The 15,298-nt window shown below is 40.2% G+C and overlaps 2 protein-coding genes across 25 annotated transcripts in view; both read left to right on the top strand.

Moving 5' to 3' along the window:
* The window catches only part of LOC101839749 (Ig lambda-1 chain V region S43), a 612,967-nt gene that overhangs the window by 577,407 nt on the left and 20,262 nt on the right, over positions 1 to 15,298 (top strand). The gene's annotated exons all lie outside the window — the stretch shown is intronic.
* Positions 1 to 15,298, top strand: part of LOC101841371 (Ig lambda-3 chain C region) — a 388,037-nt gene that overhangs the window by 355,955 nt on the left and 16,784 nt on the right. The window contains exons 1-2 of one of the 15 annotated variants that reach the window (XM_040751128.1): positions 8,745 to 8,828; positions 8,932 to 9,189. The exons of 13 other annotated variants lie outside the window; for them this stretch is intronic. In XM_040751128.1, coding sequence (XP_040607062.1) covers positions 8,783 to 8,828; positions 8,932 to 9,189 — 304 coding nt within the window. In that variant the 5' untranslated portion in view covers positions 8,745 to 8,782. Of the gene's footprint in view, positions 1 to 8,744; positions 8,829 to 8,931; positions 9,233 to 15,298 lie in introns of those variants that run through there. One more of the 15 variants, XM_040751122.1, reaches the window with a different exon arrangement.

Raw genomic sequence — 15,298 nt, 5'->3', positions numbered from 1 at the left:
TAGATACTAGGATAGCCAACCAGCTTGTTTCTTGGATCCATTTGATTGGAAAACCTTATCCCAATCCTTTACTCTGAGGTAATGTCTGTCTTTGAAGTTGAGGTATGTTTCTTGTATGCAGCAGAAGGATGAATTCTATCTTCATAATGAACTGTAGAAATGATCCCTGAAAGTATAGTCTTGATTCTATCTTTGTATCCATTCTGTTAGCCTGTGTCTTTTTATAGGCAAATTAATACCATTTATATTGAGGGAGATTAAGGACAATTGAGTGGTAATTCTTGTTTGCTTCTGATTTGCTGTTGATGGTGTTATTGCTTGTGGATTTATGCCACATTTTCTTTTGGCTTTTAGTAAATTTGGATTATCTATTGCCTATGTTTTTGTGAGTGTAGTTACCTTCCTTGGATTGAAGTTTTCCTTCCAGTAGTTTCTGTAGGGTTGGATTAGTGGATATGTATTGTTTAAATCGGGTTTTGTTGTGGAATATCTTGTTTTCTCCATCTATAGTGATTAAAATCTTTGCTGGATATAGTAGTCTGAGATGGCATGCATGGTCTCTTAGTGTTGGTAGAATACCTATCCAGGACCTTCTAGCTTTCAGAGTTTACATGGAGAAGTCAGGTGTGATCCTAATAGGTTTGCTTTTATATGTTACTTGGAATTTTTTTCTTAGCTGCTCTTAATATTCTTCCTTTATCTGTATGTTTGGGGTTTGATTATAATGTGGCAAGGGGACTTTTTTGTGGTCCACTCTATTTGGTGTTCTGTAGGCTTCTTGGACTTTCAATGGCATGTCTTTCCTTAGGTGGGGAAACTTTTCTTCTATGATTTTATTGAATATGTTTTCTGAACCTTCTTCTATCCCTATTAGTGTTAGATTTGGCCTTTTCACGGTGTCCCATATTTCCTGGATATTTTGTGTTAGGGATTTGTTGGACATAAGATTTTCTTTGGTCAATGAATGTATTTCTCCTAGTGGGGGCAGGAGTAGACTGGCTCTCTCAGCAGGCTCCTGGTCACTCGGTCCTCGCAAGGCAAGTCAGGCTGGTTGCAGTCCCCAGGCAAGGAGATCGCAGAGAGGGAAGCAGAAGGAAATCAGACCAAGATGGAAGCCCAGAGCTCACCTCTTGAAAAAAGTTAATAAACATAAGTATAAACATGTATCTCCCCTCATCACTTTCTCTTCTCAAAGACTCAAGTGTCTAGATCCATATGACACAAGTAAGGCTAAGTAAGAAAAAAATATATTGGAAGACAAAAGAGTCACACTTTGAAGAGAAATAAGGCAAACTCACAAACATAAGTCTACCATTTTTTAAGTGTGGAACTTAGAGAAGGATAGTCATAAAAGTATAATGGGGATTTTTAGTGGTATGGAAGGGGGAAAGGTAAAAGAAGAACATAAGAGCAAAAAATGTGGTGAAGTGATATGATCAAAGGGACCTTATATACAGAAGAATATGTCATAATGAAACATGTACTTTGTATTGGTAATATATTCAAGTGAAATTATCAATGAACATTAAAATAAGTTGAAGAAAGGGGACTTTGAAGATGAAAGTGGATCCAGAATGTAGGAAAGAAAGATGCAATGATCTTACACACCATTGGACATCTCTATCATCAGGATGTTGACTGATAGATTATTGGGCACTCTATGTCTGTAGTCTCAAGTCTACATAGCTCATAGTTAGTCCTTTAGTCCTTCATTGTACCTCTAAACATTATGTATTGCTTTTTTTGGTTATACAAGACATGGTTTCTCTGTGTAGCCTTGGCTGTTCTGGAACTCACTCTGTAGACCTTAACCTGACAGATATCTACCAGTCTCTACCTCCCATTAAAGGCATGTGCCACCACTGCCCTGCAAATATTGCATTTTTAAAAAAGTACTGTGGTAGTTGTTTTCCTTGACTTTTGATATATAATGTTTTAATGTTAAAAAACTTCAGAATTTTCATTTCATACCAGCTACTGTAATTTAACACTGGTCAAAAGTCTATAGCTGGGAGAAAGAGGGGTCATGAACTCTAGGTTAGAAGCTGCTACTCTTATATTTCTAAGTGATCATACTGTAAACTGTCTTCCTAAGTATGTATGCTTATATCCATAGACTCAATTTTGATCAAGAAACTTCTTTTTGTAGTATGCAGCAGTCAATATAGAGATGCATAACTGTTCATAATGTTGGCAACAAAAGACAGAATGCTTACCCCTAAATGGAATATATTTGTCAATACCCCTTCCCAAAAAGTCAGGGAACATTTGGAGAAAAGTAGAAAGAATGAAAGAGCCAAGAGTAAGAGTGAATGCTTTGAAATCCTTTATTCTGCATATGACATGATATCAACTCACAGTAGTTATAGTTATATGCACAAGTCCTTCATAGACTAAGAAAATAAAAATCCTGGCAATGTTGAGATATATGATCTCCATGTCTCATCCCCTACTCATAGATTGTAAATAACTTATTACAAAATGATATGGTTGCTGATTATCAGCCTAATGCCCATGAAATATCTAACAAAACCACTCAATATTTTGCATGACAAACATCCTATCAAGCTATTGTTCAGAGGAGTTCAAGATATGCTCCAAAACAATATAGGATATTGCTGTTGCCCTTAACTCTATCAGTATTTGAAGATAAGGTCCTACTACTGACAACATCATGCAATTCTGTCACAGGATTTAGGGGTATTTAACAGGAACTCTCTGGGAAGACTATTCATGAGGAATGCTTTACAAGCTGCCCAGAGAGAAGAACATCAGTAGACCTAATCCATAATAAAGCAAATGAACCACAATAATGACTACATTGGTATGATGCCAAAAATAATGAAATAGTGGTAACGAACTGCTCTCAAGTTGGACATAAATAAGGCTAAATAGGATTCAATTCATGCCTGACTCTGTAAACCCAGCCAAATGTTTATGGTAGATGAGATCATAGACCCAAGAGGAGAACCTTCTTCTGTTGGGAACAATAAAACCTAGTCTTAGATTGGCATATGTCCAGTGGGTTTACTCAGGGCAAGGCACGTGTGGATATGGATTCTCACTTGGAAAGGACCAATAGACCATGGAAGTTTGCAAAAATTCATGCAGTTTGCACAACATTTTCTATTTCATTTTATTATGCAGAACCTATAATATTCAATGGAAATTTTGTCCTTTCTTGAATGTTTTCCCTTAAGCTTCAGCAGGGGCTAATGCTTCTCAAATTTCATATGTGGAATTACTAATTGCAACTCCTAATCCTGGGAAATTTCCTGACTCAATAGAGACAGGTACATATGAAAAAACAGTACTTGAAACATTAACTGTTTCTCACAGTTCTAGAAAGGAGAGTAAGGCATGCATACACAGAATAGGAGAAAGGCATCAGGAATACACATAGTGCCAACTGTTGAGAGTAAGTTCCCTGGATAGCAGACATATAGAATGAACAGTAGGATTTAGTATGCTCCAAGAGGAAAAATGCAATACAAAATGTGGGATTGATAGATCCATCTTTACCTTACATAGGAGGTTACGTTGGTGGAAGAAGTAAAGCATCATGGGATGAGAAAAGAGTGCCTTATCAAAGTCTGCCTTTGGGAGTTGGGACCTTCTTGTGGTAGAGGGAACTGTATAAAACTGTATAAAAGCAGATGTGAAAGATTTTGGGGGTTTAATTTTTCTTGTAATTAAAGCATTGTACCCACATCTATTACTTTTTAACTTTGCAAACACAAGTGGCTGTCAGCTATTGTAAGTGCTGTAAGGGCAGGATGTGCCTTACTAAATATTTATTTAAGCTTGCAGAAATTCTGAACCTTATGTCTAGAATAAGGGGGATGGGAAAGTGTATTTGGAGAAGCATAAAGGGGACCAATGGGGGCTTTTATAATTATTATGATGTATTTCTTAAAATATGGTGTATTTCTTAAAAGTCAAAATTAGAACCCAATAATAAAGCTGTTTATGCAACCCTGGTAGAAAAAGTAAAAATTTGACTATTCAGGACCACTTGAATGCAATCCACCTGGTGGTCAGATTTTTTTCCTTTTCCCTTCTTTTTTTCTTCCTTTCTTATTTTAGAAACAATCGTCTTTTACATATCAAACGCCCCATTCCCTTGCCCTCCCATCCTCCCATTCCCCTACCAAACCCCCAATCCACCCCTGACCCACTCCCCAAGGATAGTGAGGCCTGCCTTGTACTGATGCTACTTTCTTCTCTCAAGGCTGGACTCCAGCATACTTCTGCCAGCTTCCCAAGCCAGTATAATTTCTGTTTTCTAAAGACATATTGTTAGTTTCAGGGTGTAGCCTGAACCCCTCCTTTAAGCAGTGTGTTCCTTGCAACAGATGAGAATGTTGCCAGTCAAAATTCAGAGAACAAGTTACTGAAAAGTTTACTGCCACACTGGTATACCTACAACACAACACTAACACATACAGGCCATAGAACATGGTAGAAGAAAGGATGGGATGGTTGTAGGAGCCTTCTAGATATGACAGCGAATGGGCATCCATGAAATCCCAACATTGATATGACCAATGAAACCATGTGAATGGCAGAAATTTCACAAGTTTACCTGAATTTTAAGAACTAAGGGCAGTTATGGCTGCTGAGGGGGCTATAAATAATTTTCTTCAAGGTTGAGTTCCCTGATAGGTTATCCAATTCCAACTCATCAGTCCTCCAAGCATGTATACATGAGCAACACTAAATGGACTCAATATGTTTTTATATACATGTATATGGATGCATAGCAATAATTATAGATAAGGTTATCAATTTGAGAGAGTGTTGGGAACATAGAAAGAGTTACAGGGGGAGTTGGGGCAGAAATGCTATAAATATACTACTCATGTACAGAATTCTTAAAAAATGAAGAATGTAAAGATAGAAATGATTATTACATGTTGATTTGTTGCTTAATTTATGTTATAGACAACTGTGATGGTTTGAATACAAATGCTCCCCTATGATCATACATTGAATACTTAGTCACAAGAGAGTGGCACTAGTTGAAAATAATTAGGAAGTGTGACCTTGCTGGATGAAATGTGTCACTGGGGGTGGGCTTTAAAGTTTTAAAAATCCACACCAGGCCCATAGTATTTTTATTCCTGCTGCCTAAAGGTCCAGATGTATAACTCTCAGCTACTTCTGCAGCACCATGTACTAGCATGCTCTCCACCATGAACTAAACCTCAGAAACTATAAGGAAACCCCAACTCAGTACTTTATTTTTGTAAGAGTTACTATAGTCCTATTGTTTCTACATAGCAAGAGAACTGTGACCACGGTAGCAACTATATGGCATAATAAATAACTACTTGGGAACACAAATAGTAATTAAGATGTCTGTTTAATTGGTGGTTAGCTTGTTCATTATTCGTCATTCAACATGGATAATCCCTTTGATTGCCCTGCCCATGATTACAAAATTCCTTCTGCAGTGTAAGTCAGGAAAGGCATTGCTACCACATTAGTAGTTGACTTCCGCACAGCTCACTGGCTCCAGTGACACTGCTCCTTGGGAGGATGACTGAAAATTTGATACTTTTACTGCCTATCTAAGAGGCAGGGCTCTGCAGTATCTACACCATTGCCTCTAAACCTCAGAGTCTGTTTCCTCTATCACATCAAACGGAACCTTTTGAGGTGCTCATTCTAGTGTCTATCGCATGTGAGAACATCTTGTCAGGCCTGAACAGGTAAGATGCTGCAGTAAAAAAAATGAGCTACCATTCCTCTGGGCTTATAGGCAGTATAGTGTTTTGACGAGACAGTACTCTCCTCAGTAGAAGAGGGTATAAGAGTTCTGCAATTCACATGCTTAGGAGAGCGGGGATAAGAACAGTATAGAAACATCAGTGAGGTGCATACTAATGTTACCTAACACAGCAAGCATCCAATTGCCCATAGGTTTTCTAGCTCTAATCTCATCTGAGATCCAGAAACACCTCCTGCAGGTTGCAGTGGACTCCTCAGAACAGCTAGGAGAGGCTAGGGGACAGGAATGAATTGTGTGGAACACAATCTCAGCCATTCAGCCATTATGTTTTACTTTTATTTCTGTCTTGACCCCATCCTTTATAATAGGGTCCCAACATGAGTGCAGGGCACCTATGCCAACTCCTGGCTTTAGAAGCTGTGGCCTCTTTTCTGTATGTAACCTTGACTATTTCTTCTCTTTGCATCCTTTGACATGTAGGTATCCATTATAAACTAAAACCGGGTTCTTGCTTTTGAAAATCATGTGCTGAAAACATATGGTGAACATTCATATATTGCACATAGGTGTGGTATCAGAGAAGACACAATGTCCTGGGACCCCTGTTAGCTCTTTCTTCTTTGAGAATCGAAAAAGAGGAACTCGAGGGGAGTGTGGTGTCTCTGTGGTAGCAATGAATCATAACTAACAAAGTGGGGGGTTTCTGGATTTAAGAAAATAGTAGTCAAGACAAGGGTAGAAATTCCTGGCTGAACTATGAAGAATATGATGTAGTAATGATTGTAACAGATGAAAGCGGTGATGATAGCAATGTCATAATATCAATGACAGAAAGTTGACCCATCAGTTCTGAGGTGAAAATTGCTCCTTATTTTACTGAAACAGCCTATGATATTGACTGAGTTTAAAGTCATTGTTGTTTTAGTGGATTGTTGAGAGTCTGGAAGAGACTTTGGAGAGACTGAAGGAAAAACTGTAAGTTCAGTACTGTGGAGATATATGAAATTTCAGTCTCTGGAACTAATTACTTTATTTGGGGCTAGTGTTAGTCTTCTGGAGCAGCCATTGCTTGCTCCACTCTCTATGTGAGCTAACACCCATGAAAATAAATAGAAACCCATTAGAAGTTATTAACTCAGCAGAATACTAGTTTTTGCCTACCCAAGTGCTAAGGATGTCATGAGATAACATTGTACACCTATAGAATAGCTCCCCCATTTCGTTGTACTTGTCTCATTTGTGTAACCACCAATGTACTTTAAAGTTGCTTGATTTATTACTTTCTTTGTTCAGTAAAACTGTAAAAATACTGTGGAAATGCTTCCACACTGGTATTCAGTTGGAACCTCCAGCTTGTCCTGCTGCTCCTGCAGTCTGAGAAGCCCTATTCCTGTCTCTCCAAATCCCACCTACTGAAATAATTTCCAAACAAAAGGAAGGCACCGAAAAGTCCAGTTCTGCATTCTGCAGCTCATCCCCTGAAGTAGTCTCTACCTAAAGTGCTGAGCTTTTGACCATACTTGGGCACAAACCCAGCTTGTGGTAGACACGCCATCACCCCTTGCCTACACATTACATAACCTCCCTGCCTTAGTTTGGTTGTGTGGCTTCTAGGGCCTGAAACTCTAGGACTGGATAACCTGTCTGGGAGTTGCTTTGCTCAAATAAACCTGTTGAAATGAATTTTCATTTTGACTTGATCTGGCTTATTGCATAGATGGAGAAAACCTATTATCTGAACACATTAAGTTCCTCTACAATCCATGAATTAAAAGCAAAGCACCAGAAAAGGAAATTTAGAAAAGGTCACAGGATTGTCTCTGCCATGAACCCCTTGAATAGTATGACTACATCTTCTAAGCTCACAAGTGTGGGCATGCCTGGTAGAATCAAACTGGATTCTCATGCTCTCCCTGCCACTGTCAGCAGGTAAGCTTTGTTGAAAACTGAAAGAGAAGTTCCTGTTATGAGGTCCCTGTACCAGCAGAGGGTGGCAGAACTGCAAGAAAGATTAGCCAGGTTCCTTTGGAGAAGGAAGCCCTAGAGGTCAACAGGGGAAGTCAAAAGAGTCCACTCTATGTTCTGAGCTGGAGTACTTAAATTGGGCCAGGCTTACATTATAAGCCCAAAGGATACTGGCAGGGTTATGGGAAGTATCTAGAAAACACATGAAGAAGCCTGATCCCAGATACTATCCTGGGCAACACCCACAGCACTAAGAGTCTCTGGAGAGAACACTGTGAACTCTCAGTGTGAGAGAATCAGATCCTGGGGCTCATGCCTTTCACCCAAGAAGGCAATCTGTGTCTTGTCCCCCCTCTCCAGGCAGTCCAGCAGTGACTTCTTTTCTCCGGAGCATTTCTAGAAAACTCCTCCACTCCTCTCTTTTCTCTGCAACATTTCCAGAGACATCTGATACCACAGCCCAGCACCTGTGCTCACACATCAGGGACGGGGCACTCTGTGACTGTTCCTGGATGAACCTCTTTAGAATCTGGGGACTAATGTGGACACTTACCTGCATCAGGTCACAGCTCTGGTAACAGGGCTTTCCTGACCCAGCTGTTTTCCAACTGGAGGAGCTCTGGACAATTGTGCCCTAAGGACATTCACAGAGAAGAGAGGGACTAGATGTAATTGTCAGGTAGGTCCTATGAACTAGACTGGCAGTGTTGACCTTGTTAAACACTGACACAAAATGGGCAAGAATGATTCCTCATCACAGTTACTACTTTACTGTCAAAACAGGAACACCATAGGAGGAAGCAGTGACCATATCTGGAATAAAACAATAGTGAAGCATCCACAAAAGCACATGATTGCAAACTTACCAAACCATTTGTTATATAAGAAATGAATTAAGCCATGCCCTGATGTAAAAGGACTCCATTCTAGTAAATTTTCCATTAACCCTCCTTGGGGAGGCCAAGGAATGGAATAAATTTGCATAGGTACCACCCACTGCCTCACAGGCTAGAGATGCAATAAGAGAAGTCTGCAGGTGCCCGGATATGCTGTGATTTCAGAACACAGAACTCTAAAGACATCATGGCCTGGACCCCTCTCCTTCTCCATCTTTTCTCTCTCTATGCAGGTGAACTTCTCAGTTTTTTTCCCCAGGCTCATTGGAGACCCTGAACGCAGATGGAAATCTAGAGGATGAGTATTCGCATTTCTACCTTCTCTTTCTTTTGCAGGGTCTGTGGCCTCCTATGAGCTGACCCAACCACCTTCAGCATCAGTCACAGTAGGAGAGACTGTCAAAATCACCTGCACTGGGGACCAGTTGCCAAAAAATTATGCGCATTGGTTTCAGCAAAAGCCAGACCAGACCATTTTGCCACTGATATACAAAGATAGTGAGCGCCCCTCAGGGATCCCTGACCGATTCTCTGGATCCAGTTCAGGGACAACAGCCACCTTGACCATCAGTGGAGCCCTGGCTGAGAACGAGGGTGACTACTACTGTTTGTCATCATATGGTGAGGGTAGTAATCTGCACAGTGATTTACAAAGATGGGGAAGTGACTCACAAACCCTTTCTCTGTAACTTGCACCATCTTCCTGTAACCACAGGAAGATCAGAGGCAAACCCATGAACATCTGTAGACCTAGCTCACCCACATCAGAGACCCCACCCACCCCAAGCTGCTCTTCTCCTTCTAGTCCCCCATCAGGCTCTGTAGTAAGTGGATTGGGTAAGTTTGGAGCTGGAAGAATACAGTATCCTGATTTTGTTTAGGTGAAGAATGATTAGGAAAAAGGAACATGAATGAAGAGAGATGAATGATACATCCATGAATGTTCCAGGTCTCCACACTTCCTCATTGTGATGTGTGAGCCTCCTTTGGTCAAAGTCTATGGGTTACTTTCTTCAAAGACTCAACTGATCTTTGCTCCTCAAGTCCTTGGATTTCATGACAGTTCAGTACATTCAACAGAGGAATTCAAAGTAATGGATATATAGTGATCTCTCTTAGAGACAAACCATCTACTGAGTCTTATGTATCTGCTATCTGTTAGAGATGCTGTCAGTACAATGTACACTTAGTACTTGCCTCCCCAGGTTCATGACCTTCACAGAAATGTCGAATTTAATGACTTTTTAAAGATAAGAACTAGAGGTTCTTTACCAAGTACCTCACTTTAGGATGTCCTCAAAAGAGATATCTCAGGGTTACTTTTCCTTTTCCCAGTGCTTTGTCCTCACTGTTAGTAACCCACCCTATGGTTCAATTTTCTTTCACAACTGTTTTTCAAGAAACCAAATAATGAAGAGCAGTTATCTTATGCAATAACAAAGATACCTTTTTTTGTTTTCTTTATTTTTTATTAAATTAAAAGCAAGCTTGTTTTACATGTCAATCACAGTTCCCTCTCCCTCCCCTCCTCCCCTGTCTCCCACCAACTCCCTATCCCATCCCACTTTTATTCCCCAGAGAGGATGAAGCCTTCCATGGGGGAATCTTCAAAATCTGTCATATCATTTGGAATTGGACCTAGGCCCTCCCTCATGTGTCTAAGCTGAGAGAGTATCCCTCTATGTAGAATGAGCTCCCAAAGTCCATTCTTTTGCTAGGGATAAATACTGATCCACTACCAGAAGCCCTGTAGATTGCCCAGGTCTCCTTCCTGACACCATTTCAGGGGTCTGGATCAGTCCTATACTGGTTTTTCAGCTATCCGTCTGGGGTCCGTGAGCTTCCCTTTGTTCAGGTCAGCTGTTTCTGTGGGTTTCTCCAGCCTGGTCTTGACCCCTTTGCTCAACACTCCTCCCTCTCTGCAACTGGATTCCAGGAGTTCAGTTCAGTATTTAGCTATGGGTGTCTGTTTTTTCTTCCATCAGCTACTGGATGAAGGCTCTATGATGGCATATAAGGTAGCACATAAAACCTCACACCCTTATAGTGTGAGACTTCAAGGATCTTGAAGACATCTCTGTATCTAGAAGGTGATGGTGCAACTAGTGTAAATATCAAAATGCCCCTTCTGCTTCCAATTGTTTATTTTCCTATTGTAAACCAGAAAAACACTCTCACATTCATGTTCAGTACTCTGTTTTGTTGAGAGAGCAATCCTTGGCAATATCTGCAGTTTTTCAGACAGCCCAAGTCTCCACAATGTCATGACCAAAGGGAGAGTTACCGAAGCAGAGAGAATAAAACACACACATATATAAATCTGTTCAAACTTCTTGAATTTGCATTTTTTGGCTTTTTCTCTGTGAAAGCAATAGAAAACAGCTGAGTCTCTATGTTGATGGCTCATACTGTTCACTTGTAAGCATTCATTTTGCTCTGAAGGATTCCATACAAGTGAAGTGAGTGTCAATATTATCATTTTCTGCCTGGCCTCTTAGGAATATAGTTCTAACTTTCTGTATACCTCTCACATTTGAGGGTGATGTGAATACTAATTAATCATTGAATGCATATAAAAGATATAGAAGCAACATTAACAGACTGAGCAGAATATACATGTACTTAGCAATATATTATATAATAAATGAATGGAAAGAAATTGGAAAATGATTCAATTATATTACAATCTGAAAAATACATTTAAAAAGACTACCTCAACCATAATTCATTACACTTAGGAAGGTGGTATTAGTTTATGTTATTTCAAAGGTCTAATATCTCTGATTTATTAATGATATGTAACAAAGATTACCAAGACTCAGATTTTGTCATCTGTATAAAAATGCAGAAAGACTCTTTAGGTGTTTACCAGGGATACAGTTGTGTTTCAGATACTGCACTCTGCCATCTTAGATTGAGAGCACCAGTGACAAACGAAGAGGCATGTGCCCAGGAATACCTCACCAATACTGGCAGCATCTGTACATGCAGTGATACTATTATTGTAGAATTGTAGATTCTGTGTGGAAAAGTTTTGGATCTAGATCCTGGACTTAAGATTTGTATTAGGGCATCTGCTATCACCTTTCATTGTTTTCCTGAGTTTACACTCTGCAGGATACATGTTCCTTGTCTACCACTCCCTATTGTTCTCTACAGGTCAAACCTCAGCACGGCATAATGAACTGTTTTTTGTTTTTTGTTTGTTTGCTTTGGTTTGGTTTTTTTGTTTTGTTTTGCTTTGTCTTTTTGAGACAGGGTTTCTCCGTATTGTTTTGGAGGCTGTCATGGAACTCAATCTGTAGATCAGGCTGGCTTCAAATTCACAGAGATCCACCTGTCTCTACCTCCCAAGTGCTGGGATTAAAGGCATGTGCCACCAACTCCTGGCTATGAACTGTATTTTTATAGCCTATTAATTAGTTCATGGATATCTAGCTGATTCAGTTACCTAGCCATTGTGAATAGAAGTACAGTGACCATCAAGTAGTAAGTGTCTTTATGATAGGATGCAGAGCCCTTTGATTACATGCCCAGGCATGATATAAGTTGGATTGTATGACAGTTGTTTTCTAAGAATATTTTCTGTTGACAGTTTGACAAACTGGCTGCACTAATTTACACTCGCACAAACAGTAGATAAGAGTTGCCTTTTCATCACATATACACCATAATAAACTGCTTTAAAGTCATTTTTTGAGGTCTTTTTCTTGTGCATAGTTAGTGTCTAGTGGTGTCATATTGCCCTAGCTATTGGAGATTGTGTTCTTACACTGACATTTTGGCACCTGGTTTTGGGGTGATTATTGGTCTAGGTACTGATTTCTGAATTTGTCTTTGTTGGATAGGTGCTTTGTTTGTTGGTTTCTGTTTCCTTCTTGGTCTTCTGTGGCTGGTGTGACTTCTGATTTAGTAGGCATCATTGTCCAAGTTATGCTGTACATCCAACTCCAGTCAGAACAACAGTACTTCTGCTAGACCCTGCCCCAAACTAAGATGAAAATCCACTGCTAGGGTAAAGACCACATCAGTTTGAAGCACAGACTTCAGTGGCACAGATACAGACCACATCTATTGTAAGAAGAGGTGCAGACCACACCAGTCAGTAAAACAGACTACACCAGTCAGAACAACAGTGAGTCCCTGCTGCACCAAAGGCCAAGCTAACCACCAGAAAGGCAGTGCACAGTAAAGTCTGCCTGAGTTTTGGGGAAGAGAACATAAGGGACTGGGTTTTGTGGATTGGGAGTGAGTGGAGGGGGACAATGACTAAAGAAATGACTTGATGGGGAAGTGTATTTATTTTGGAGTTAGGTAAAAACCTGGTACCAGTAAAACTCCCAGGAATCCACAAGGATGATCCCAGCTAATATTCCTAGCAATAGTGTAGAGGGTGTCTGAACTGCTATCTACTGTAATCAGATTGGTTACTACTCTAATTGTCATCAGAGAAACTTGATTCACTAACTGATTGGAAGCATATGCAGAGATCCACAGCCAAGTACTGGCCAAGCTCCAGGAGTCCTGTTGAACTGAGGGAGGAGAGATTGCATGAGCCAGGGGAGTCAAGGTCATGACAGGGCAATCCACAGAGACATCTGACCTGACCTCATGGGAGCTCATGGACTCTGTACTAGGACCCCAGCATGGATGTTACAGTTGTGAAGCTTAGTCTGTTTGTGGGGCTCCCAGAAGTAGGATCAGGACCTGACCCTTGTACTTTAGCTGATTGTGGAGAACCTATTCCTCATGCTGGGTTGCCTTGACCAACTTTGATGCAGGGGAAAGAGTTTGGTCCTGCCTCAACTTGGTGTGCCATGCTTTTCTGACACCCATGGAAGGCCTGGCCCTTTCTGAACAGAGATAGGAGATGGAAAGGGGTAGATGGGAGGCAGAGGGAGGAAATGGGAGGAGAAAATGCAGGGGAAACTGGTTGGTATGTAAAGTAAATGAAAAAATTAATTAATATAAAAGAAGGTGGGAAACTGATAAAGGTGAATGGTAGAACACAACTGATCTAACAGCTGAAAGGGGAAAAGGGGGATCCTTAGTGAAGGGGAAGACATAAATACAGGTGAAGGAGGAGAGGTAAAATAATAATATAGATGGCTGAAAAAGCCACTAAGAATCATCCTATTAATCATTTACCTAAAAAATTCAATGTATGCATGTATCCAAATATAGTTTTAATGAGCTTTTCTTATCTGGGCTGATAGTAACCCCTCAAAGAGGCAAAGACCACATAAACAAAATGTCTAATACCAGACAAGAGAAGTCTTTTTTTTCTTTTTGAGTTGTTGACCATGGCTGTTCAAGAGATTCCTGAAATGTAGCCCATTTCTGTTGTCCTTGGAAAACACACTGAGGTGAAAGGTAAGTCCTTACTGCCAAAGACACCATACACTTCAGAAACAGGGCCTGGAGACCATTAAGTTGGAACTGATCTCAATGGCTCCTCCCTGAAGACTAGATTACATGGTGCCATAAAGCATCGTGTAAACTTCCAAAGGAGGGAAGGCTTGGAGAGAGAACAAAGAATGGAGAAATGTGATTTAAATACAATTTTAAAAATGGTACAGTCACAATGGAAATAAGTGTTGAGGGCTGTCAGAAAGCTAGAAATAAATCAGCCATATAACTCAACTATTCCACACTTTGCCAAATAGTATCTATTACATACTTTCTCAACCCTGTTCACTGCTTCAGTAGTGGAATTCCTAGGGAGAGTTGAACAGAAGTAGGTATAGATATGGTCAAGATACTTTGTACAGATGTCTGAAAACTCAAAAAAATAAATACAAAGAATCTTTTAGAAAAGAAAGAGCCCCAGCATTGTTGGTTCTGGTGTCATACTGCTGCTTTCTGTTGTTCCCTAACACACTCCTCTCCAGGGTTGTTTTAGGTAGCTAGATGAAGTATTTGAAATAAGCAACAACAACAACAAAACTTAACTTGTTCCATATCTTACTGTCCCCTGAAAAGATGTAGGCAAAAAGGTTTTGGCCATCACATGCCTACCACCAAAGAAAAAACAAAACAAAACAAAAAATTAGACAGATCTTTAAAAATGCAAACATAACCATATATGAGTGAGTACATACCATGCTTGTTTTTCTGTGACTGGGTTACCTCACTAAGGTGGTTCCATCCATTTGCATGTGAATTTCAAGATTTCACTTTTGTTTTCACTTAGTAATACTCCATTGTGTAAATTTACCTCATTTTCTGCATCCATTCTTCTGTGGAGGGGCATCTAGGTTGCTTCCACATTCTGGCTATTGCAAACAATGCTACTATGAATATAGTCGAACATGTGTCCTTGTTGTATGAATGCGCATCCTTTGGGTATATGCCCAAGAGTGGAATTGCTGGATCTTGAGGTAGGCTGATTCCCATTTTCCTGAGAAATCGCCATACTGATTTCCAAAGTGACTGCACAAGTTTGCAGTCCCACCAACAATGGAGGAGTGCTCCCCTTTCTCCACATCCTCTCCAGCACAGACTCTCATGCGTGTTTTTTTATTTTATCCATTCTGGCCAGTGTAAGATATTAGACATAGAACAAAGGACTACCAGCCTACAATCCCCACCAGCAGAGAAACTAGGAAACAAGGAGGACCCTAAGAGAAAAAGGGGAAAGGTATAAGAACTCCTGAGCAAATTGGGAGTAGGGGAGGGAAGGAGGAAAAAGAGAAGGGGAGAA

This window comes from Mesocricetus auratus, unplaced genomic scaffold, assembly GCF_017639785.1.
Source record: "Mesocricetus auratus isolate SY011 unplaced genomic scaffold, BCM_Maur_2.0 Super-Scaffold_100008, whole genome shotgun sequence".
NCBI lineage: Eukaryota > Metazoa > Chordata > Mammalia > Rodentia > Cricetidae > Mesocricetus > Mesocricetus auratus.
Note: the sequence above shows the minus strand (reverse complement) of the source record. Positions and strands in the feature narration are given on the sequence as shown.